General features: G+C 39.6%; 1 protein-coding gene across 9 annotated transcripts in view; it reads left to right on the top strand.

Moving 5' to 3' along the window:
- Nucleotides 1-305: 305 nt before the first annotated feature.
- GALNT18 (polypeptide N-acetylgalactosaminyltransferase 18) overlaps nucleotides 306-26,054 on the top strand; it is a 249,088-nt gene continuing 223,339 nt past the window's right edge. For 2 of the 9 annotated variants that reach the window (XM_069803883.1, XM_069803884.1), the window contains exons 1-2: nucleotides 307-634; nucleotides 776-1,041. In XM_069803883.1, coding sequence (XP_069659984.1) covers nucleotides 807-1,041 — 235 coding nt within the window. In that variant the 5' untranslated portion in view covers nucleotides 307-634; nucleotides 776-806. The other 7 variants (XM_069803879.1, XM_069803880.1, XM_069803882.1 and 4 more) reach the window with 5 other exon arrangements.

Below are 26,054 nucleotides of genomic sequence, written 5' to 3'. Positions count from 1 at the left end.
GTGAGCATGTATCTTAATGATACCGGCCGCTCTCTCCGGCCAAGCAGCAGAGCGTTCACCTAGCAGCAAACGCGAACTGGCGGCTGCCGCTTCTTCCTATCCAGACTGGAAATTCTTTGCAGCCAGCTACAGAAATAGCAGCGAGGCCGCCGTCCCCGCCCTCCCGCCCCGGCTTGCAGCAGGCGGAGGGGCCCCAACGCCCGTGTGTGTGCGGAGAGGAGCAGGTGGGCCCCGCGGTAACCCCGCCCCGCGCGGGTCCCCGTCGGCCATACGGTGATGGCAGCAACCTCCGTGCCAGAGCAGGCTCTTTATTGGAGGAGGGGGCTGTCAATCCGCGGCCGAGCAAGCCCCACTCTCCGGCAAGCTGCTCCCAAGGTCTGATTCTGGAGCCGTGGCCGGCTGCAATGGGAAGCGGCGTCGGAGGGAACAAAGTTTGCAACACTTGGGCACTTGGCTGCTCGCGTCCTTGATGCCCGTGGCAGGAGCCGGTGCCTAAAAGCGGCGGGCGGCCAGGCGGCTGGCACGCCTCGCTGGTCTGCTGTCGGCACTGCTATCGCAAAGTTTCAGCTATTTTAATGTACTAAAATCCAGGATTTTAATTATCAGCCCTCCCCGCCCCCACCTCTCCTTCTAGGTAGGCGACAAATATTTTTATTCTGTGGATTAGAGAACTTTTTGCATGGAAATTTACTGACTTCGGAGTGGTCTCCGTTTCGGGGAGAGGGGGGAAAGGATTTGTTTTCATCGCAGTTTATTTCTGTTTTCTGGATCGCAGGATTTTTGGAGCTATATGGAGGGATCTCAGGATGGTGTGCACCAGGAAAACCAAAACTTTAGTGTCCACTTGCGTGATTTTGAGTGGAATGACTAACATCGTCTGCCTGCTGTACGTGGGCTGGGTCACCAACTACATTGCCAGTGTTTATGTGAAAGTGCAGGAGCCGATCTCGGAAAAAAAGTTAGAGGAAGACAAAGGGGACACTTTAAGGATTATAGAAAGGCTGGACCATTTGGAAAATGTCATCAAGCAGCACATCCAAGGTACCACCTTACCCCCCGCTTGCTTTCCCACCCCACCCCACCCCACCCCGCCGCTTGCCGTGTGCGGTCTCCATCCCCTCCCGCCGCGTATGCTGTGTGTGCGTGTGACATTTCTGTCGCGATCGGGGAGAGCCGTGCCTCCGCCCGGAAGAGCCGGGGGCTGCGGAGCGTGTGGGAGTCCCCGGCGCTCCCCTCCCGGCGCCTGGCGAGATGAGCGGCGGAGGCGGGCGGCGTGGGGGGGACCTGCCCCGCTCCCCTCCCTCCCTCCTTCCTCCCGGGGCGGCCGCCGCCTGCGGGAAGCCGCCCCCCGCTCCCCCGCGGAGAGCGGGCCGTGGGCGGCGGAGCGGTGGCGGGGGCTGGGTGCCGGCCGCCGGGGCGAGCGCCCGGGCGCTGGGCGGCGGCGGCGGCGGCAGCCCCGCCGGGCTGGGCTCGGCCTGGTGCTGTAATAAACCTGACCTCAGCCCCGTGGCCGTCTGTGTCGTGCTGAAGTCAGGGCTCCGCGGGGAGGGCTCGCCGCGAAGGGCAGGGGAGCCTCTTCCCCTCTTGCTGTTATCGTCGTTGCTTTGCATTTGTTATTTTTCTTTTCCTAAAGGGGTGGCTGCGAGGGGAGTTTTTGTTCTCCTCCCCCTGTAAACCTGACTGCTAATCCGTTCTGAGAGTCTGTGCGTGTCCGGGTGTGCTCAAGGTTTTCCCTTAGTGCTGCTGTAGTGCTGGGAGCCACTTGGGATTATAACTGGGGCACTCTCTCATATGTGTAATGCCTTTTTAATTTGATCTCCTTTTAATGGGAGCTCTGGGAGAAGGGTTGAAGTGGGCGAGCAGTGGGGGAGAATATGATTATTTCCTGGGAGTTTGGGATTTTATACGAGTTTGCTTTGCTGGGTGATCTGTAGTGTCTTCCTTTATATTTTCATCATCTGCATGGCATCATACAGTCGTTCCCTCAGTCTGCTAAGTGGGTTGGATAGTGAGGAGGTTGAAGGTGGGGGTAGGTGAGAGCTCTTAAAAAAATCTAGAGGGACCGTGTTTCTCGGCTTCTGCATAACCTCCGCTGAATGTTCAAATCCCAATTCTAGTCTCTCCTAAACATGAAAAGGGAGAGCAAACCGTCTGGTAAAGGATGGCTATCACCAGTGCAAAAAAAAATAATCTCACTCGCTTCCAGGCAGCTTTGGCCAGCTGGTCTTCTGGGAATACCAAGAAAGGTGGAGCAGGCAGGATGGCTAATCCCATATGAATTGGCTTTCCCCTGCTTGTCAATACTCATAAATTTGCAGCACTATTAAAGCCCAGCTACTTTGGTGTGACTTGTATTAATATTTTAAAAAATATGACACATCACTATTCAGTTTGTATATCCTTTCATTTCTCAGATAGTCTTGTCATCTTGGGTAAATTAGTAAAATACTACTTTTTTTTCTGGAGGATGAGTTATAGCAGCTCTTGCAAGTTTTAAGTTCTCTCACGCAGTCCTTAAGTTTTTCTTGATTCCTGAAATGGATTTTTAAAAGGAGATATATTCTTGTCTGTGTGCCAGTGGAGTGCACTGTGGAAGCATGTATGAAGGCAGAGATTTTTCAAAAGGCGCTGTTAAGAGTTAGATACATGAAATTAATTCACTTTCCATATGATGCTGGAGCATAACTCCTTCAGGTTTGTTGGTGTGAAGCTTAAATACTCCTATTTCTGTTCAAGGAGAATAACAATGTCCGTATCGGCATGTTCCTTCAGTCAGTAGTTTTTCTCAGAGTAGTAGAGAAAGGTATACTTAAATCAGGGAAGAGTATAGCATGGATTAGAGCATAAACTTTTTTTGTGACTTTTTGTCACTATGCATAAACCAAACCAGAAGATATTTTCCTTAAATAACATTTGTATGAAAGTTGAAGAGAGCCTTCTGAAAATAATTACGTGAACAGTTCGGTAATAAGTACTATAATATATTTAGGAGAAAAAATAAAATTTACAAAGTTCTCATACCTTATTGAAGCCACTTACTCTTTAAGATAGATAAATAAATAAATAAAATAAATATCACAGATCATTAAGTGGATTTTCTGTACTTTTACTTGCCAGATCATAATAACTGGGGTTCACAAGGGATTCCTGTGGCAGAGATTGCACAATAAGGTGTTACTTTAATCAGATTTTGCTTAACACTGTGAGATGCTGGGAATTCTGGGTTATGGTGCAAAACTCACGAAGTCATTGGAAGGAATATCCCAAGCTTGACTGGGTTTGGGATGAGCTTGAAGGTCAGCTTTAAGAAATTATAAGTTTGAGATTCATTACCATAAATTGGGTAAACCAGCTGCTGTAATGGTTCTGGACAAGATTATAAGGGTTATCCCTAGTTTCCTATTAAACTTTTCCTTGGACCACTTCTTTTTTATGTTGGGGAGAGGTGTCAATAGCTCAGATGTTCTGCAGTGCCGAACAGGCATGAAATTAGCAAGGGTAATAGAATTGCATTCCATAGGATATCCTGCAAATACCAGAGAGCTTTAACTGCGTCATTTTACACATGGGGTTATGCTAGTATTTCATTTTAATTTGTTTTCTGATTGAATTGTTTAATTAGATGCCATCTGGGAATTCCTTTGGCGTATAAATTGCAGTCTTGTAATATTTTATCAAGTGTCCTGGAAATGAGAAGGAATATGAGGTGCCTTCATATAAAACACTTTTTTAAGTAAGTATTTTTAAAAAGACATTTTCATGGCAAAAAAACTATCAGACTGAAAAGAGCGTTGTGGGGGGAATTTACAAATGAGAGAGAGGTTCGGATCACTTAAAGAATCCCCTCCCAATTGTATGAGCAATAGAAAAATTATTTAATAGAGATTTGTATGGAAGTGTGACTTCACAGAATTCGTTGGCAAGGTTTACTCTATTACTTAGTACATGGATGAAATGCACACAGGAAAATTAAGTCAGAATCAAACCAAACTTATGTGTGTAGGGACTGAAAACATAATGGGGTAAAAGGAAATGTGGGAAAGGGTAAGGGAGACCCTCCCATTGAGTCATGTGGTTCAGAGAAGACCCCCTTGCTTTCTAAACTCACGTTGGAGTCTAGGTGCAGCTGGATCGACTCCTAGTCCCAGACTTGGGCAATGGTTTATATCTAAAGGGATTATGAGTATAATAGCAGCCTGAAATTCATTCACAGTTGAATAAAAATCACAACAGTAATTTAAGTATAAATTTGAAAGTATTAACTTATATCTTACAATATACTTGCTATAACATACTTAATAACTTATATCTTATAATGTACTTGCTATAACTTGCTTAATATCTTATAATATACTTGCTATAACTTACTGTAGACTATTCAAGTTAGTACACATGTATGCTTAAAGACACTGAGAGAATTACATATAAGAGAATAGAACAGGGTAAAAGAGAGAGAGAAAAGAGGTATACTTGCTAAAAATTCCCCTCGAGATCGGGGAAAATATTCATGTCGAATGCTTCGGCATTTGTCTCAACGGGCAAAGAGTCGAGCCTCAAGGAGTGAAGAGAATCAGCCCAGGTTGTGTTGGCTTTTGGCGACGGACCTCTGATTTTTGCAAACAGGAAAGTTTGTGAGCTGTGAGAGGCATCCCACTCGGAGATGCTGGTTGCAGCCAGCTGCAGTCCAGGAGAGCTGAAAGGGCCTCACTTAGGACCACTGTTTATAGGTTTGGGAGATAATTGACTTTCATCATTAACAAAATTCTAGAATCCCAGCTGCGCTGGAAAAGTCCGAGACTGAGAATAACTCAAAACATAGATACAGGATGCTCCAAGATTGTCAGGGGAGGATTGTAATGTCTCAAGGTTGTTAGGAGAAAGAACTGGCTGCAGGTTGAGAACTGGCCATGTCTACTCCCATCCCCCGCCTTTGCCGGGCAGCGGGAGTCCTTGAGACGCACAGCGTATCTCCCTGTGTTAGCTGTGTAAGAGTTCCTGGCACAGTCAAGGGTCGCTTAACTGTCTGACTCATTACACTTATGCTAAGGCCTAGTGAGCCTTCCCGAGTTCATAAATCAGCCCGGAGAGGGGGAAAGAAATGCACCACCACAAAGAGATTTCCAGATCAGAGAAGCTGAGAGAGAATGAAAGTATGCATGCCTCATGTTTGGAAAAAACAGTATGGAAAGGGAAATATTTGTACTGGTATTGGCCAAGAATTGAAAAGTTAGAATGCACAAGTACGTACCTGCCACATTGTACGTCTTACACTGCTGTGTATTCACACTTCTGCAAATGTTGAAGGATAATAATTTCTCTGCACAAATTTTCTGGGTGCTGGAAATGGAATAAGAGCATGTGTGTCTGCTCTGCCTGTATGGTACTTCTCTGCTTCCTTCTTTCCTCGTTATGTGTTAATTTATGTCATGTAGCCTATGGGTGTGCTGCACAAGAGTCATGTGTCTGTATAGTGACTTTTGTGATAGGCAGTTTGGGGCAGGACTGGCAGCGTTGCAGTGTAGTTGGGCAATGTGGACCACAGAAAGAAGTATTTTGTGGAGTGGAAGCATGATGCTGGAACTTGAGCTTAAGCCTGGGAATCGTGAATTCTTGGCTTGCGGCCTGCCACAGTTTACAAGATGGTTTTGGTCAAATCATTTTACCTTTTTACAATGATGATCACCTGCATGCTTTTCTATGGTAGTGTGTTGTGATAATGGTGTTAATTACATGTGAATGCTACCCAGCTAGTACTAAAGAGATTCTCCCCCCCTGCCCCCAGACTTCAGTAGGAGGCATGTGTTTTATGCTAGCAGGCAACTCACTGAGAGAAACTTCTAGTTTCTACTTCCTTTTGAGTTTGCAAGCACGATGGTGTATTTTTTGAGATTAATTGCGTGTGTGTGTGTTTTTATGTGTGTGAAAGAAAGCGAGGAAAAGACCAAATGGATAGTTTTGTGCAAAATGCAGTCCTTTTTTATGTCTAACAAAGGTGTGTGGCACATGTATTATCTAGTACTATTGAGCTTTATTACCAGAAAGTATACTTTAAATGGCTAAAGTTAATGAATTTTGTATTAAATGAAGTATCTGTGGTTCCAACCTAGGATTTGAAATTAGTTTTTCCTCAATTTTATTTGAAAATGGTATGTTCTCTTGAGTTCACAAGGAACATACTGGTTCAAAAAACCCCAAACACTCTTATTTATCAAATCAATACAAGAGTGCTTCAGACAGGTAACAATGCCTCATTCGTCTTAATAATGCATCGTGCATTGGCTCTGTCACTAAAAAACTGCCCTAAGTTGCATGTGCAGTTGGAAGATCATGTGAGCAGGCAGGCTGCTCTTAATCATATACTTAGTTTGTAACAATGACAATGGGAAAAACACTAGCAAGAAGGCAGCAATTTATTGTTTTCTGCAGCCTAGCTTTAGGCTGTCATAGGTGATGAGTTGAACCTTCTTCTTGAAAAGCTATGCTATGGTTAATTTGATATCACTTAAAACACCTCATGCATGCCATCCTGTTTGTCATCTTATGCAATGTCATTTTAATATTTTTCAGCCTTCGTAGTTTCTGGACCAGTTTGAATTCTTAGTGTAAGATCAATGGATGATTACCAAGACATCTGTGTTGTACTAGGACTTTGGTCCCTCATCTTTGCAAGCTGCTGCATCTGTTGTCATAAATGGAATGTCAGGTGCTGTGTGGACTTATTTGGGAAAATTTGTAAGAGAGGAGTTGTATGTGTTCTCTCTTGACCCGCTGCTTAGAATGATTTGCTCTGTGGATTTACTTCAGCTAACGTTAGCTGTCCTGTAGTTGGGTATGTAATCACTCTCTGTGGTCAGTTGTGGGAGGGAGAAATCTCCAGCATGTGATTCATTCCCTGTCTTGGACAGGTGTTAGGGTGGAATGATTTGCTTTCAGAAATGGCGTATTTTGAGCTTGGGAACTAGGTCAACCAAGATTCCTAATTTTAGCCATCTAAAGGCTTGGGTAACTAAATTCCGTGTTTGATATCGACCCTTTATTTTCTACCCTTTATTTATTTATCTCAAACGTGAGGAAGAATGTAGTATATAAACCTCTGGTTTGTGATAGCTATCCTTTGCAGCCCTGCTAGCTAGCTGGGTTCCATAAAGTCAGGCTCACTAGGATTCTCATGGCCATTCCACCATGTCTCTTATTCTTGTGGTACTTTCCTTTTGGAAATAATTAATTGTTAAATCGCCCCAGCTTATTTCCGTCAAGCTCAAAAGCAATTAGGCATGTTTATCACGCACTGCAGTGTATTTATTTTACTGAGAAACAAATCAGCAGTAGGCAGTAGCCCTGGGAACACATGTCTTGCTGCACTACAGAGGGCCCTATATTCGCAGTCTCTGTATAAGCAGAGAGACCTGCTGTCCCAATGTAACTAATTGCAAGAGAAGGAACTACTTGGATATGTAAGACATGCAGGATTAATCCCATTATTTTTTCAGTTTAGGCTGTGACTTCTCAAGTCATTCTAGATTGCTGCATGTCAGTGCAGATTAATTTGAATTTAACTTTCATGTCCCTCCGTGCTTAGGAATGGGTGCACTAAAGAAAACTTTAATATAGTGATTTCAGCTAGAAGACCTAAATTGCTATAAAGTTTCAAGCACTGCTGGAGGTGCAGGTATTTCAAGGACCATCTACTGAAGAATTAATGATGTTGGTTATGTTGATTACAACTTGGTAATTTATTATTACCATTATTAAAGTTAACTTTTTTTGTGCTTTTAGTATCTTTAGTTCTCTTCTAATTGTATTCTTTCCTGGTGGTTCTTCCACCGAGGATTTATTTTGCTATAGTTAGGATGCAGTGGCCAAAGCTGAGGAGTGGTAGGCTGGCCTTATTAAGGTAACTGTATTTTATTACTGGAGATTGAATGATTCCTTTAATGATTAAAGTTGTTTTTTCAGAATGAGGTATGGGTTGTGGTTCCCCCATGGTCCCCGATTGTCAGCTAGATCGCTCTATTAATTCTTTGAGTTTATGCAATGGGAAAAGCATTCCAGTTGCAATTTTTTTTGAGATTGTGTCTTTTGAGTCAGAAACAAGAAAAGTTTTATTTGGCCACAAAGTGAGAGTGGATGGTAGCTTTGTAGTTGGGAAGGGAATTGACCTGGTTTCTGTTTCCTTCAATCTAGGCAATTTCTGTAGTTCACATGAAAGTCTTCAACAAAAGGTTAAAAAATGAATTGGAAGCAGAGGCTGGGAGCTGTGACTTCTGTGCCCTCCACAACTTCTTTTACTGCTCAGCTAGAGAATTTTGCTTTTTCTCTCTGAAAAAGTTCATTTTTGTTGACATTTGTTATCTCTGCATAATGGCACAGCTTCAGTGGAAAGAGCGGATTGTGTACTACAATCTTTGAGCAGATGATTTATGGGCTGTGCAGAGATGGAGATAGCTATTCTGCTTAAAGTTCTGGACTCAGCTCATTGCTTCATTTGTGCTGGCTAGGTGTCACTTTGGAAAATGTTGCTCAGGTTGACACAAGCAGCCTGCAGCTGTGCAGAGATTAGAACTTAGATCTTTTGACTTTCTGCTAGACTGTTATGCCCATTTTAGTACTAACGAGTGATTTTATCTATATGACCAAAATCTAGATAAATACATATGAAAAGAAACATAAAGCAAGACCTACACATAGCTGCTGGGAATTGTGTATTATGTATGAGATCAGCTTGTTCCCAGCATCACACTCTCTCATGGCAATATCTGCCTTAGCAATCCAATGTAAAAAACACTCTTCCACTTGGGCATACTGGGGCCTGGGGTTGATTGTGATCTGCCAATTAACTGTTGTGCCTACAGGGGCAGACAAAGAGAGCAGTGAGAGCTGTGACTTTTCTCAGGGCCTAAAACTCAAAAGAGTCTTTGCTTAGAGGAGCGTGGTGCTATGGCCGCCATATGCTGTGATACACCTGTTCTTGTTTACTGGGTCAGAAAAAGATGGCTTTATCTGTACACAAGGTGCACTCTCTTTATTTCTGAAATAAATGCAAGAGTGTTATTGTACATTGAGTTCAAGACTGTGTTTGGAGAGGTGGCTCCTACATGCTAATGATACTTACTCTCTCTGTTTAAGGAGCGGGACAAAACTCTAGAATTGCATCCCAGAGTATCGTCTGTGGCTGATGTAGTTTATTTTTTTCTCTTGCATGAGCTGAGTGCTTATGAAAGAGTCTAGTACTCTGCATCCAGTAGTACAGGATCTGGACCTATAAGTGCATGTCTGCAAATATGAGGCTTTCCATTATATTATAAAAAGAGACTACAAACACTTCTTTATCACTGAGCCTGGGATGGGCTATGTGGTTTCTCCATTGTCTTTAGGGCCAAAAGATTGAAGTTGTTGCCTGTCTCTACCTAACACTGCTCCTTTGCCTGTGACAAGCCACAGAAGCAGTTTAATTTAATTTTGTGTTCAAGAGAAGGGTCTTGTCATCAACATTATACTATGAAAGTATGCATAAGCTGCAGTGTGATGGGATAAGCTAATATTATCCATCTGAATGTTAGAGACGTGAGACATAAAGAAAACCTATGGTGATTTAAAAAAGTGAATATTGGGCTCGGATCTTGAGACAGCAGTGGCAGTTGTGGAGATGGCTTAGCTGCCTTCCCAAGGATGATGTGGAATCCTTGGTTGCCATTAGAACAGCCCAGGAACTTGATCATCAGCTGTTAATGTGTGGAGTGTGGCAAGGGACATAATGGGACGTGAATCATCTTTAACTGGTTAACGGCTGTCCTCATTTATTGCACTGGTAAGATGATGTTGTTTACACTTGGCCCAGAGACTGGAGACTGCACTTAGTACAGCATGCTGTGGTGTCTTGGGATTGTCCCTGAGTCCAGAGCAGATACTGTGTGACTGTTGATAATAAGTGAAGTAATTTACTGGTCCACAACTAGCAAAACTACTTCTTTAATGAAATTGGATTTCTCTCATAAAAAAGTGAAAAGTAACTTCATATCTTGTCATGCATCCTCTGAGATTAATTCTTTTTCATTTCTCTGCTACATTATTTTCCTTTTAATTTCCCTTATTTTTTGGTATTTAAAAATGTCTTCTAGTCTTCCTTGTTTTGTCCACTAAGCTGTATTGTGATCAGAGTCCAATGGCACTTCCATCACCTGTGGAGGAATCTTTCTGTGTTGCTCTTGGCCTTCAAAGAGGCTACCTCTGTAGCCTCTCCGGAAACTTCTGGGCTCTTTTATTTTAGGGGCTTGAGAAGCACCTCAGTGAGAGGCTGTTTGGTGGGACAGTGTGGACAGATACACTGAGTAGACACTGAAATTGCCAGGTACCTGAAACTTAATGCTCTGTCTTCATGCTGCTGTTACTATTAAATCTGTTCTGAGTACAGTTGTGCAGTGCAGATGAGTTCTCTGTTAAACAACATTGTTTCCATTTGCTTCATAAATTTTCCCTGCTCAACTGGTGTTTTGTACCAAAGGTGCTATTTTTAACATGATATCCTGAGTTTCCTGAGGCAAAGGCAGAGATCTTTAGGAGCCAAAACCATGACTGTAACCATTACATTTCTCCAGCACCTCCTTTACTTGGCTTTGAAAATGAACGAATGAGAATGTTCTAATTTCTTTTTTATAATATGGAGATGGAAGGTCCAGGTTGCTTCCTTGAAATTCTCTGTCTTTGAAATGCCAGAATGTGTCTTCTCAAGTCTACGATGGATTCTTACTGTATCCTCCACTTACATCATATGATTTAAAAAAAAATTTTGTTATTTCTATGACAGTAACACTGTGGCAGCTAGCTGAAATCCCAGCTGTCTTGTGATCAGCGCTGCACAAATGTGTAGCAGAACCCTTGACTCGGAGATCTTCGTCTCCGTGTATAAGATCTGCTGGAGCTGGGCAGAGGAGAGGGATGTAGAGAATTGATATGGCCAAATCTATACAGACTGTTGGTGGCAGGTTTATTTGCTGCTGGAGTTGCTCAGATGAATCAGACGGAAGGTCATCTTTCCTCCCATTAGTAACAGCCCAGAGAGAATGTGTGAATCCTGCAGTATGCAAACATTGCAGTGTTGTGTAGTAGCTGCATCTGTTCTCCTGCTGTATGTAGATCTTGGCCTTGCTGATAGGAATTTGAGAATGACATGAGCTCTGAAGTATGAGATTAGATGTATCTCCCAACGTGCATGTTATAATTAGCACTTCTTAAATACCACATAATTGCCTAATTCTCTGCTTCCATCTTGAAAATTCATGATCTCGGTGACCTTGTGTCAGTAATGTTGGTGGAGGTGTGGAAATCCTATTGTACTTTTGGTTTTGCCATTTCCTACCTCCTAAATAAAACCCCTTATTTTAAATGTGAATGTTTGAATTTTCCTTTTATTAGAACTGTCACAGGTGATCTCTGAGAAAAGAGGATTTCAGTAAGCAGCTTTCTGAAGAATATAAGAAGAAGAGGTAGTATTTCTGTTTTTTTCTTCATAGATAAGTGGTCATTCTAGTCTTCATTTTAGGGAGCTAATATAGATTTTTAGACTGTGTTACTTGCCCATATGTAATCTGGATCTAGCTAGAGATCTATTTCATGAATCATCCAACTAATACAGTGAATTACTTGTCCCTGCTTTCATGGTGGATTCAAATTCCTTTGAAGCTTTTCTTTCTGCATCGAGTCACGACTTGCCAAAGGCTTTGCAAGAAGGTTTGGCATGCCGTAGGTAAAAGAAAAACTGTCAGTTAAACTTTTCCAGCACAGCAGACTCAGTGAGTCTGTACCCATCCATTACAGGATTATCACTGCAATAAAGTTATGGTTAGAGAAAACACCTTTTGGGATTTCTCTGTGCACAGAATAAATAGGGCTTGCAGAAGAGAGCACAGAATAGTTTTAAAAATAACTTTGTTCAATTTGTTTGTTTTTCTCTGAGGTATTTATAATTTTACCAGCAGTTTATTGCATGATCACACGATGCCAGCGTTTCCCTCTTCTACTTGTGCTAACAGGAATATTTTAAGTAGCTCAAGTGAAGGGTGGGGGAGTGGTATGCTGTAATTTCTGTGGTATTTCTGGTTAGAAGACGTGTTCACTTCATGTGTAACAATTTGTAGGATGAGGAGGGTGAGGGAGGAGAGAAGTACAGGAAAAGCTAAAGGCTACATAAGAATACCTGAATGTTTTGTCCCTTTTTAGTTAATATGAAACTACAGTTACTGAGTGGAAACTATTGAGTTTCCACTAGTGTTATTGAAATTGGTGAAACAAGTGCTATTGAGTTTCTATGGAGTGGAAAGAAGTGATGCACCATTTGTGATTCTGTTCTGAAAGCCTTTTATTTTCTTGTCACTCTCAAAACCAGTTACACATCTAGTGGATTATTATAAATATTGGCTTGTTAATTAAACCCAAATCTAGTATTCAAAAATGCAAGATGTAAAGCTAATTGATTTAGTTTATATAGACCTTTTAAAACATACATAGTATCTTTAATGAAGTAAGAAATATTTGGCTTGCATACAGTCAGAGTATCATAAGCAAGATACTGGTCTTGGCACCAAAATTGTATCGCTATTGGTCTCCAATATTGTAATCAGGTATTGTTGTTTTGATTTTGTTTTTTCAAGAGGCAGTAGAGTTAGTACTCTATGACTTCACAACATGATGTCAGCCATAAAGGATTGTGACATCATTAAACTTAGATGTAATTGAATGACATATTTTAAGCTTGTGTTTAGCTAATATTTTCATATGACTGTAAAGCTGTATAAGTTTAAAATTAATTTCAAATTGGACATAAAACAAGCAAACCAACAACAACCCCCCCCCCCCCAAGTTCTAAAGGGATGTGTAAAGCTGTACATAATGCCAGGAAGACTAGTGAATTTATGCACTAAAAGCAGCAAGGCCAGAAAAAGCAGTAGCAAAATGATGACAGAAGACTTACGTTTGGTTAGATCATTCCCACTTGAGCTTTCATTTCTCTAAATGCAGGCATTGTAACAGGAATGCTTTTGGTATAGAAACATTTTTATCTTATTGATTTATTGTTGTACTTAATATAAATAAAATTCTGTCAGCATACATGAGTTTTTCAGCACAGCTTATGTCTTTCTTACATTAAAATAGTTTAAAAGTACTTTCATAGTGCTAATTCTACTACTCTATTTTCATTTAAGTACTGAGAAAAAATTTTGCATGCAAATAAATATGGAAATATATATAAAAATATTCTCTATATAATAATAATCTCTCTAAATGTATGTATGTGTTTTTAATGGTTACACTAAGGATCCATATGTCTTGTCTTGAAGGCGAGAAGGGTCTTCACCATTGCCTGATACAGACTGACACGGAAGAGTTTGTAAATGGTAATACAAGCACTGAAGCAAGAACTTGATTAGAGCAAATGGGAGCATGTTTGCATAAATCTGAGTATGGTGGCAACAGGAACAGACTCCTGCAGTCTGGAAATGCAAAGGACAGAAGTATTGCCTGAAGTGTGTTTAGAATTAGGTTTTCAGACAGTTGTTAGTGCTCTCTGCAGTAATTGAGTAATAGCTGATGGCTAGACTGAGCCCTGCACATTTCATCACTTATTAGTGGAGACTGTTTTCAGGATGATTGACTGCTGTAGAAGCAGGTAGAATACTGGGTCAGAGTGAGTGGGGAGCCACAGTATTGATTTCTCATTTGAAGAAGTAAGTAAAGGTAAAGCTTTTTATGTTGCAACTTTTAGCTCTTGAGGGTAGATTTTTAATGGTTCAGCCCTGGATTCTTTTTTCATAATTAAGAAATAAGCTGCTGTTGGAGACTTTTTAAATTTATGAAAGAGTAAAATTCCTTGTTATGAGGAAGCCTGGAGACTTGAAAACACGTAAAAGGAAATTTAATGTCCTAATGTGTGAAACATTCCTTGGCTCCTTGCAGTAACAGCATGTCAATATATTTTTGTCTGCTTGACAATATGTAGGAAATGCCTTTGATTTTGTAAAATTGCATGTAATTTCTCAACATTTCTTTTGATTCTATTGATTAAAGCTTTTCTGCCTTGCCTAGAGACATTAAATAGCAAACCATCTGCTAAAAACAGATTGGCAACATTCCTGAAAACGAACAAAAAAAAATTTAGTCTAAAGATATTTTAAAGAGTGTTCCTATTGTGTTCTGGGACGAATAGGAAAACAAAAGCTTCTGTTATAGTCTGGCAAAAGGTTGTAGTACCTGGTCAAATACTGGTATTGTCTTCAAACCATGGAGAAAGATACTGACTGCAGCAAAAAGGCACACAGGTACCAGATGATGTAGTGTAAAAGTGTCATTACAAATGCTGTCCCACGTGGCTGTGTGTTTACCACCTGTATCCATTTGGCCCAAAGTACTCTTTGTGTGGCTGCCAGCAGTGAAACATGCTGATCGCAGTTGCTAACTCTATGGACATAAGTGTAGGCTGTAGAGTAATCCCCATCCCCCCACGTTTTGTTGAGGTAGTAAATGTAAAACTGGCATGATCATGGAGAGTGATTTTTTTTTTTTTTTTTTTTTTTTTTTTTAAATTATACTTTGTTATACTCACCAGTGATTTTCTGATTACACTTTGTTACTATCTTTGTGTGAGCAGCTTTTAGGTTGTGCGTGGCTATGCTGAAGTTGTGAACATGCTTATATGAGTAAGAACTCTCAGTATGTTCACAGTGTTGGGACAACAATAGGGAATAAGTTTCTTGGCAGGTTAAGACAAGAGGTTGTGTGTTCGACCTAGCTTTTGTGGCTGGTTTTGCCAGGTAAGAATGCCATGTAACTTCCATAAAAAGTTGATTAGCTGCCCTAGCGAAAGAAAGTACAGGGAGGAAGGATTACTCAATACTGTGTGTGTTGGCACAGATTCAATGGAAGATAATTCTGGATATTTTCTTTTCCAGCAATTGGATTATCATTTTAACTGTCCAGTTAAGAGAAACTTTAAATAGTAAAGCTATCTATGCAGGTACTATGCATTTGCACCCTTTCTGCTACTAAAGAAATAAGAGGTCTTTACGTGAAAGTGAGACCAAGGAGGTCCTGGTAGGGGCTGTTCTGTCTTGAGATTTTCCCTTACATTAAAAACCTTAAGGTACAGAAAGATTTTTTATTTTTAATTACATTCTTTCCACATAACAGAGGGTCCCTGGACTGAGTTCTCAGTCAGCGTGAATGTTCTCAAAGTTCTTGCTCTAAATTCTGTCCTCTGTTGGACTTGCATAAATTGCTGTCATTGCCATGCTGCAGTAATTCATACATCTGAGGTATTGTGGGGCTTGGAAGTGAGCGGAATGATCTGTGCAGAACAGTATAAAAAGCAATAACTCATTTTCTCTGTCCCCTCTGCTGCCTCAGAAATCTGCCCTGGTTACCCACAGACCAGGTTGGAATCATGAAGGGTGGCTTTTACTTGTCTCACGTCTATGGAGTTACTTTTCTCATATCACCACGTAAGCAACTGGGTCTGAAGCATAAAGAAGGGGATGGGAAAGAAGAATCAAAGTATCGACAAGTATAAAAGATAATATGATCATTAAAGGGGTTATGTAAAATAGTGTGTGAAATTACAGGCAATGGCAAATACTTTGCAGTGTGTTTGCTGCTGTCTATTTTTAAAACTTGTACTTAGCTAGCACCTAGCTAGCCAGGCTGTTCTTGCGTGTCAGTGTGTAGCCATGTAATTGTCTGGCTGTTTTTACAAGGAACATGGTGCAGAGAATGTGAGAGTTTTGGCCACAATGACAAATTGTGACAGTGCAAAGTATGACAGAAAAAAATGATAAAATAACAATGTAGGATGCAGCAGCTTAGCTTTGCTACATTAAGCTAATAAAAAAAGCGTATTTTTACTTTAAAAAAAAATTTTAATGTATCTCTTTTACTGTCTATTTAATGTTCATGCTATGAATTTATTAAGAGTGACTTTGAATTTGCCTTTCTGCTATTTGATGAGAACAGATGTTATTTTCTCCCAACTTCTCAACACCTGGAACTGGCAAAATTCCCCAAGCTCATTCAATTATCATCCAACAAGCAGGGTTTATTCAAGCAATCTACCTACAAAGGCCAATTCAACACAGGATGGAAAAAAATACCCTTTTCACTGAAGTTAAAATAAACTCAAGAGAAGTCTTACTCATTTCATCAGAATGAGTAGCTGTGGTTTTTAGTTTTTTAAAAAAAGGCAATTTTATAAAGTCATACTTATGCCCTTGTTCAGTACATGATGTGTATGAAGCTCAATAATTTTCTGAAGACTGAAATTTAAACATGATAGATTGTAAGGTTTTTGCTGCTTCTTAGGAAGGAAGATAAACAAAAGCTCCCTCTTTGTAGGGTGTTTCTTCTCACTGAACTGCACACCTATATAAATACAGTGCTTGAGTCATTCCCAGTTTACACCACAGAATAGTGAAAGCAGCAAGATGGGAGTTAGCCCTCTTGAGTTAAACTGATGGGATATTCAACAGCTCTGGCACAACCCCTCCTTTTCTGTGGAGTCTGGAACCTGCAGTCACCTCAAACAGTGTGAGTAACACTGGGAGTAGAAGCCCTGGCTGAAGAAACTTCCGCATTTAAATTTCACCTCTTTCAGTTCAAACTTCATAAGGGGAAGTCTTATATTCTCCTTAAGTGGACAAATGAAAGTATCAATCATTATACTTACCTTTAGAAAAATTAAAACCTGAGTATGGTGTTTTGGCTGTGTAACTTACATAACTTTTCCCAGCACTGTGCGGGATACCTGTTTTCAAGATATTTCATGTCTAGCAGTGTTTTTGTTACAGCTTGCCTTAGTGGCTCCAAAACCAAAATATAAACTAAAACGGGTTAACTAGAGATACAAACAAGGTTGCAGTCAAGCAAGTAAAATTTGGATGAGGATGAGAATTTAAATAGTTTTAAAACACTGTAGCAGTGCCATGTGGCAGGATGTGCTCATGGTACAGTGAAGAGCATAATGACTTCCTTTGGGGTTTTGGTGGGGGTTTTTGGGGTTGGTTTTTTGTTGTTTTTTTTTTTTTTTTCTTCCATTTTGCCAAACTCTGCTCATGTCACTTTGTTTTCTAGGAGTGTTATTTTAACCTCTGTGTTAACCTTACTCCTTAAACATTGTGGACCTGTATTGTAATAAGTTCGGAGTTTTCGGCTAGTGGACTTTGGGAACCTATGGATAAAAGTGGTTAGGAAAAGGTAAGTTCAGTCATGGGACGTCTCTTGCAAATGTGTAGGAGTTCCAGTGCTGCTTATCTCTTCGAAAAAAGAACAAAGACTTTTGAAAAAAGACTAAGGGGCTGTTAAAAAGGTATGTTAAACTATGTAATCAGCCAAATTTCAATGAGCACTTACAATGTCAAATAGCGTAAGTGGGAATGAAAATTCATTTGTCCCCATCAAGTTGATCCACTTTCCTAAAAAAAAACCAACCACCAGAAATAACAGTTAACCCTTGCAAGTGGTGGCAGACTTCCTCCATGGTGCTGGAGGCTCCTGTTGAAGAATCTCATCAAAGGAACTATGATCTTGCTCTAGTGTTGACTTCTAATAGAATGTCTTTCTGTGAAACTTGTGTTCAAGTTAATTCCACTTCAACATATTTTCTTTCTTTAGGATTACCTACAAATTTGTGAGTTTTCCTTCTTCCAAGATAGCTAAGTCGCTGTTCAGTTCACACTTTCCGTGTATAGAACAAACATGCTGTATATATAGATTGGGTGGTTTTTAGTAGGTTCTCTCACAGACAAAATGTCTAAATACTCTAAAGCTTTTGTAAGATAAATGTCTGCCCCCTCTTATTTAGTCTGCTATTCTTTGCCAGGCAGAGTAACTGTGTGCTGCTTAACCAGGAAACTCGCTTGTATTCTGAAAAGGGAGAAAAGGACAGGGTGGATGTGGGCAGTTGCCCTTCTCCCCCAAGTACCTTTATGGAGGATGGACTCATACATGCATCAACAAAACAGTTGAGTTTATTGTGATACTGCCAAATTATTCAGGCTTCTGTGTGTGTGGTTCTTTCCAGTTGTGCAAATTAAGCTCAGAATTTGCATTATTTGTGGTTTTAGTTAAAAATTTAAACTCCCGTTTCTTGTGTGTTTGAGGGTAAGGTTAGCCTCCTTATGTTCTTGTTATAACTCATTTTCCAGAAGTCTGGAAGCAGCCTGTTTGTCCAACACGCTTCCTTTCTGCTTTCTGAAGAATGCCATTCTTTGAATGCCTCAGTTGTGAAGCCCCACATAGACAACTTCTTGCAACAAATACCCGAAGGTCTGAATGCAAGTTGTTTTCCCAGTTGTTTGGTGTATGCAACTTCCGGAAAGAGTTTGTTTATAAATATGTTTTAAATTGGCTCTTGATTGTTTTGACATGTTTTAGCACTGCCTTTTACCTGACACAAAAAGTGCAGTCAAATCAGTAGACGTTGAGTAAAAACCTTCAAATTAGAAATGATGACAAAACTCATGGCTGTCAGAGAAGCAGGCTTTCATTATAATATTTTTTAAAAACTTGTAAATCCCATTTCTATAAGTCTCTTAGATTTGTTTTGAAAAAATTTTCCGTAAGTGACTTTGAAGCCTCGACTGCTTAACTTCCTTTAATCCATGTTACCTTTCCAAGGAGGGGGAAAAAAAAAAAAAAGAAAAAAAATCTCTTAAATTGCTTAAGGCATACCTCAGAATTTTCCCACATGCGTTACTGGTGTTACAATTCAGATGAGAGACACCCTGGTAGTTACACCATTTGCAGTACTTTTCTTCCCTATCTTATGTACGTGTGTGTATACATGTGTATATAAATATATTTGTATATAGTCCATAATATTTTTTAAAAATAAACAGAAAATTTAAAAATTACTGTGAGGATGTTGATGCTTCCTTGGACAACTGTGATATGATGGAATATTAGATTCCACTGCTGTCCTACTATTTAGTAACATAAAATGAACTTTATGTTTACAGACAGATATTTGGTTTGTCTTGGACTGAATCATTCGGGGTAGAGGTGTCACTCCATCCGGAGAGGAGTGATTTCCTTGTCACAGAAGGTGGGCTTTTTGTCTGTGAAGTTGGTGGCTATCAGTAGTTGCGTTAGCATGCAGTTAGCCGGACTGTGTACTACTTCTGCCTCAGCAGCTGCCTGAACTGTGACTCAGTAGTGATTAAATCTACATGGTTGTCTAGAGCACAAGGGCTGACAGTTATACTAAATATTGTTGCTTTCTAGGACAAATTCAGAGCTTGTGTCAGCAGTATGTTATAATTCCATTATGTCAGTGGAGGTGTGTCTGCCTGTGGCCAGTTTACTTTCAATGCCTGCTTACTTGCTGACTTCGGATACAATCTTTTTATCAGACTTGAAAGTTGTAAATGTACTATATTGCCATGCTATATAATTATTCCTATTAAGAGAACTAGAGGTAAAGACCAACTAATACAAATGCTGAGGAATTCACACAATAAAATTTGGTTATTATGTAATTGCTTAAAATCATGACTAGTAATATTGGCATTAAAAGGAGGAATCAAATACCTACTGAGTTATCTCATAACCTTTCCATCTTCTACTGCTGAATCTGAATTAATAAGAAAACAATGTTTTGTTCATCAGTCTACCTTTCTAGTATCTTGGAATCTAGTAGTCATTTTGACGGGAATCAGACTTTAAAAATCTTGGAAATAATTATATCCATATGAGTCTCCCACAGGTAATAAAGGGAGACTCTGTAGGAACTCTCCTTGTGCCAGGTGAAAACCTCCATTTGTTAATATTCGCTGTCAGAGGATGTGCATGGAAAAGAACATCTGCCTGCCCCCAATAATTTCCTAAACATTGGAAAATTTTCAAAAGAGCTCACATAACCCCAGAAGTAAGTCCAAAGGAAAACTGGCATTATCAGTTCTTGTGCTCAGCGATCTGATTTATTTAATTGTGTCCTAGGTCCTTTCTAAGCTTCTTGAAAAGAATTCCTATGTAGATAAGGGACTATTCATTCTCCTTATATGACTGCAGCTTCCTGGTTTGTACTGCAGCACATTTGCTTTTTTATCAGCTAAACTGATTTTTGATTGCAGATGGGTGAAAAACTGGGACACAGCAAAATTAGCACCAGTATTAATAAATGAGACTGAAAGCGTACTTTGCTATCTTCATGTATTGTGCAGAGTATCTTCTGAGCTGGTCGTCCATTTTCCTCAGCTTTAGGATTTCCTTTGATGATGGAGAGATCTTATGGTCTTTTAAAGGTTGTGACTAGGAAGTAGAATGGTTGTTGGAATCCAGCATCTCTGGGAGTGGGACAGTGAACCATTAAGGTGGTTCTTCACCACTCTAGTCTTAGTTTCAGGAGCCTGTGGCCCCATTTGCAAGGATGAGAATGTAAAAATAAGTGAAATCTAGATGGGAAATTGCCACGCTGCATGTGCATACTTGCAGAGCTTGGGGAGCATCAGTCAGTGGAAAGGGGTGTGCTTTTGACAGGTTTTGGACTTAATTATTACAAGCTTGGAAATGTCAAAACATACATTGTCCTATGGGCTAATTACTTGATTCTCTGGTAGTGCTGGCTTTAGGCTGAGATACACCTATTGCTGCAGAATCTCACTGGTATGTGATAATCATGCTAGAGATCTTTAGTGTATGTGTTGGTATGTACACATATAACCTGGAGGTGGGTAGGTTTTCTGACTAGTAAGAAAGATGTAGAAAATAAAAAGAATCATTCTAGGCAGAAACTGTTGTGAAGCCCTCATGAATATTTATGAGTATATGTATATATGTAACAGCTATGTAAAAATGTACATTTAACAGATGTGAAACTTCAGAAGGCCTAGTTTGGGAAAAAAATCTGCAGATGTGTTGTTCAGTGGTCTGCAGAATACTTTATAAAGGATTTGTTTTGCTGTTGGAATGTGTAGATGTATCGCTTTAGAAGGTAGAACAGCTACTCTCAATTACTTTCCTTTGTGGCTTGCAAAGCCTCAAATTGTGGTCCTAGGTGGGTATGACAGATAAAAGTTTCAATGTTTGAATTCATGGAGAGTAGTTTCTTTCACCATCTGAAGATTTTTCCTGTTTGCTCAGGTTGTATGATACCCTCCTATAATAAATAAGCATTTTACAGCTGAGGATGGCATTTTGGCATACTTCAGAGCGCTACTTCACCACTAAAGTTAGCCAGTTGATTTTTACATAATCATTGCCATTCTACAGGAACGTGAGCTTGAGAACAGATCTTTAGTAATGTTCTTTACCACTGGGCAGAGTAAGGTAAGAATGTGAGTAAGACTTGCTGATGGCCAAGCTGCAGTTAAAAAGTTTGATGTACTATTCCCTGACATCTGTGTTTTCTATTCATTCTTAAATTAAAATCAGCTTTATAGGACATAAAGGTATCTTCAGTGTAGTCAACACTGTGTTCGCGTTGTATTAAGGTGCAAATGCAGGCCCCTGGACCAGTCTGGAGGGGAATTATAAGATCTATCTGGATTTGCAGTTTGTAATTTGCAGAAAGCTATTCCAGGTTTCAGTTTGGATCTCCACAGCCATTAGAGCAGGATCATTATTGCTAATAGAGTGATCAGTTACAGGAAAGATGAGTGTCTGGTGAAAGCCTGCCACTGTGAATAGCTAGGATCTGGATTAATTCTTTCAATTAATGGTCCTGCCTCATTTTGATATTACTGGTGGTTGTTCTACCAGCAGGTGGGGATGATTTTTCTTTCATTCTGGCACAGGTGACACGTTTGTCTTGCTGAGCTGATTAATATCCCTAAACAAAAGCTTCAGTGTTTACTGTTCTAGAAGGAGGCTTGTCAAATCCAATCAGTCATTATATTTACGTGGCAAATTGTGTTTGGGATACATTGTAATCAGCCTGTGTATGAATATTTTTATGAAACAAAGCACAGAAACTTGGCACTGTTTGGGGCCCTCTGCAATGAACAGAATTGCTGAAAGAATGTTTGCAGCAGGAAGATAAGCGTTGTTACATTTTTAATAAGTGCATTTTTTGCTTCGATAATGGAAATTCTTTCTCTATTTTTGTTAGGAATCTGCTTTGTAAGAGGACGTATTTATCTTTTCTTGCTTAGGGTCAAATTATATGCTAACTGCTTTGGTAAAATGCCAGTTGACCTTGTGACAGTTCTGTATATAGGCAGTGAGACTGGCCACTGGGACTGGGGCCATTCTGTTCTTTTCTGTCACTAGGTTGGATGAAGTTCCTTTTCTTGCTTTGCATTGCACAAGGAATACTACCTTATACTTTTAAATTAGTAAATAAGAAACAAGGATTTGCAAGAAAGGTGCTGTGTTTCTTTTTGAGAGCAGCTTTTTATGGTACAGAGGTAGTTTTATTCCACCTTTTTGAAAGTGTGTGCTATTTCAAGGCGGTTAAGCGGACACATTTGCAGGGTAGTGTTACCATTTCCTGTTCAGAAAAAAACCCCACAACTGTGAAGCCTGGCATAGCAAGGGAAACTCTCATAGTCCATCAGTTTCTGGTGTTGTCAACTCTGCTACTTTGTATTGCAAGCTTTTGTAGAGTTATGAATTGTCTTGACAATGACTGAAACTTCTAAAAAATCTTATTTTATTTGCTGACTACAGTATGGTTGCTTTGTAAAGCATATACTTTCTATGATTTCCTGTAATTTAATTTAGTGCTATAGCAAAGGTTTTATATCTTGTTAGAACTTCCTCAAACGAAGTCTTAAAAATTTCTGTAAAGGCAACAAAGCTATTAAGAATTGTAGTAGTACTATATGTGAACAAGAATTCCTGTTCTTTAGGGTAGGCTTATACTTACCACAGTAAAAGCCAATTTGATTCATGCCTTAGTAAGAATTGCCTAGCAACTTACTGAGAGAAGGCAATTGTTTTTCTTTTAAAATTTCACTTTCATTAAATTCTTTACATGTAGATCCCCCCCCCCCCCCCCCCCCCCCAAACCCCAAAACAAAACAAACCCTTAAATCTTTGACTAGAGGAATGATAAAGAAAATTCTGGTAGGTAACTAGGAATAGTTTGTAAATGACTACAGCTTATAACACTCACTATAAGGAACTAGTTTAAAAAATCTTGAGGTCAGCATTGATTTGATATAGTAATGACAGATATGAAGGATGTAAATAGAAATTCTTATGAGTGAATACATAACCTCTGAAACCCATGTTTGCCAATTTTTCAAGGAATGTCTGATCTTAATGTATATTATTGATTGGTTTTTCAACCCAGAAGCTCTGTTTAATTATTAATAAATCTCTATCCAGGAATCACCAATTTCTAATGTGTGCTTAAAGGCAAAAACTCTTTCCGTCCTCCCACTGCCTCTGACATCCCTGAAACACTGACCCTTATGCCTTCATCTGACTAAGATGGTCTTTGCTCAGAACTGCAGTATAACTTACAGAAGAGCTGGGTTGCCATTTACTCTGTTAATATCTTAATTCCATTAAGCTTGTGCTAATGGCCTCAGTTCCTCGAACACTTTCCTTCTAATGGAATGATTCAATCTATCGATTCTTCAGCTGACTTTATTGTATGCCTTAAGGTACAAAGAAAAGTCAGGGGTGTCAGCTCTTTGTTCTGCACGTTTACTCCAGAAGTGCTTCTGTACAGTTCACAGCGAGTATTCCAAGTCAAAGGTGTCTACCCCTAAGTTTCACTGAGTTTTAGGTGCTCAGGGAGTTTAATAAATGGACTTTACTTAGAAAGGAATTTAATTAATGGAAATGCTCATTCTGTACATCCATTTCTTCTTCCACACATAGAGTTTCCCATAATGATTCTCCAGAATATAAGCATCCAAGATTGGCATGTTTGATTTTTCTAATCTGGAAAAGGTATGCTGCATTAGATGAACCTCCCATCATGCACAATGCCCTACTAGAAGTTACTTATTTCAATTTATTTTCCTTGTATTGAACCTGGAATTTTTCCAGACAAAATACTTTCTTTTCTGAATTGCGTAGTACTTTACACTTTTTTTAATCCTACTGACTCCCGCAATCCTACTGACTTGGTTAATAAAGAAGTAGTCAGGATGAATGAGAGTAGTATAATCTGCTCCACTATGCATTTTAGTAGAAATAAATTCCACTCTGACCCTGTTGTTTTTCCAGGCCAATTTGTAGCCTGTTCCTTGGGTAATTTTTGGAAAGCTATGGCTGGAGCAGTCACTGTTGAGTTTTTATGAATACAGAAAAGCCTGGGTGGTTTATTCTGTATATTCCGGATTATTATGAAGAGGTAGTATTTTCCTTCTTCTTACAAGTTTTCCTTTCTTAGTCATGTAAGAATAAGAAAACTAAAGTGTGTGCAGAACATAGTTAAAATTTATTAAGATAGTGGAATTGATGAGTTCAGCTTATCCCTGTGTGCCAGTTAAGATGGAGAGGGCAAATGTTAGTCATTCACCTTGGGGAAAAATGCATTTATTCCCTTGCAAAAAAGTCCAAGATGAACTTTGAAAAACATTCTTATGAAATAACCATCTTGAGAGAGAATTCCAGCGTAGCGTTTCTACATCTTTATTTACTTGTGCAGCTGAGAGGAAGAAGGAAAGAAAAATACCCACACGCAAATGTATTTGTACAACAAAATGGAGCAAAACACATACTAAGAGCTTGCTTTCATCCTAGTACATTTACTGAATCAAATCAGTAGTTGTACTGTGATATCTTTTAGAATTTTGCCTGATGTTTTTAAGTCAATCACAACTTAAGGGGAAAAAACCCAACCCACCAAATCCACAAACTTGGCCAAGAGTCTGTCCCTCCTTTCTTTGACTTGATGAAGGCCAGGATATATTTTAAAATGTGTACTTAGCCTGGAGCTGACTTTTGAATTGAATTTCTTCTGCCTTGAATGTATGATAGAGCCATTGTTTGTAGCTTGGGTACAGTGTATAGAGTAGTTTTCTGGGCGTGACATGCATTTAATGTTTCTTTACTTTTATTGCTTGCATGTATGAGGTTCATCATGATTTGCTGTTCTAGGCAACTGTTGAACTAAGATTATCAGTAGGAAAACAGAATATTTCTGTCCATTTCTATATTGTATGGTGTTGTCCAGTAAGAGGAAAGAGGAAGACAAGGAAGTCCCAGTGTTGCAGAGGGGCTTCTGTTTCTCCACTTGCTTTTCTTCCTGGAAGTTTCCATGAGACTGAAACCTACCTCAGTGCAAAGTTTTGTAATAATACTCCAGTGACAATTAAATGTACTTGGGTCTTTTGCTAATTCCTTGCATAAGTCTGCTGAATGTTACCCTAAATGGTTGGATTTTGCATGAAAGCATAGAAGATAGGAAAGATCATGGAAATGACAAAACCTCATTTCTTGTTATCAAAAAAAAAAAAGAAAAAGAAACAAGAAAAGAAAATTCAAGAGCTTAATTTTTAAAGAAAGTGTCTACTTAAATGCTTCAAATTAATTCTAATATGGTTTTGGTTAGCAGTTTGGATGACTATTTGTCTCACTAACATTGAACTATTTTGTTTAGCTTGAGTAAGCAATTATCTTGCATGATAACTTTAAAATTACTCATTTTAAATCAGTGCTTTACAGGAACTCTTCTGAAACAGCAACAGTCTTTATTCTGCAGAATCTGAAGGAGCAGAACCATGCCCAGAGTGGACGCTTTTAAAAAGGGCCTCCACAGGTCTAGTGTGAGCTCTGCTTATCTTTCTTCCTACTCAGAGATGTCTTTGTTCAGAGTAGAAAAGAAAGGCAAAAGGCTATGCATTGTTTTGTTTTGCCTTAAACCTTAAAAAGCATTCTGTTTTTCACTTGCACTCCCCTTATATGAGCATTATGGAGAGTGGGAGAAGGATTTAGCTGACTGAAAGTTTGTGTCAAGATTCCTTGTAAAGGAAGAGGCTCAACTCAACCCAACGTAGCATCTAGATTTCTCCATAAAAGCACCTGCTTCTCTCCACAAACTGTAAAGGGGCCCGAAGTTTAATAACCCACCTGTAGATGCCTGCTGTAAAAGGAGCTTAAGCTGACTAACCCAC

Source organism: Haliaeetus albicilla, chromosome 16, assembly GCF_947461875.1.
Source record: "Haliaeetus albicilla chromosome 16, bHalAlb1.1, whole genome shotgun sequence".
In the NCBI taxonomy this organism is placed as follows: Eukaryota; Metazoa; Chordata; class Aves; order Accipitriformes; family Accipitridae; genus Haliaeetus; species Haliaeetus albicilla.
Note: the sequence above shows the minus strand (reverse complement) of the source record. Positions and strands in the feature narration are given on the sequence as shown.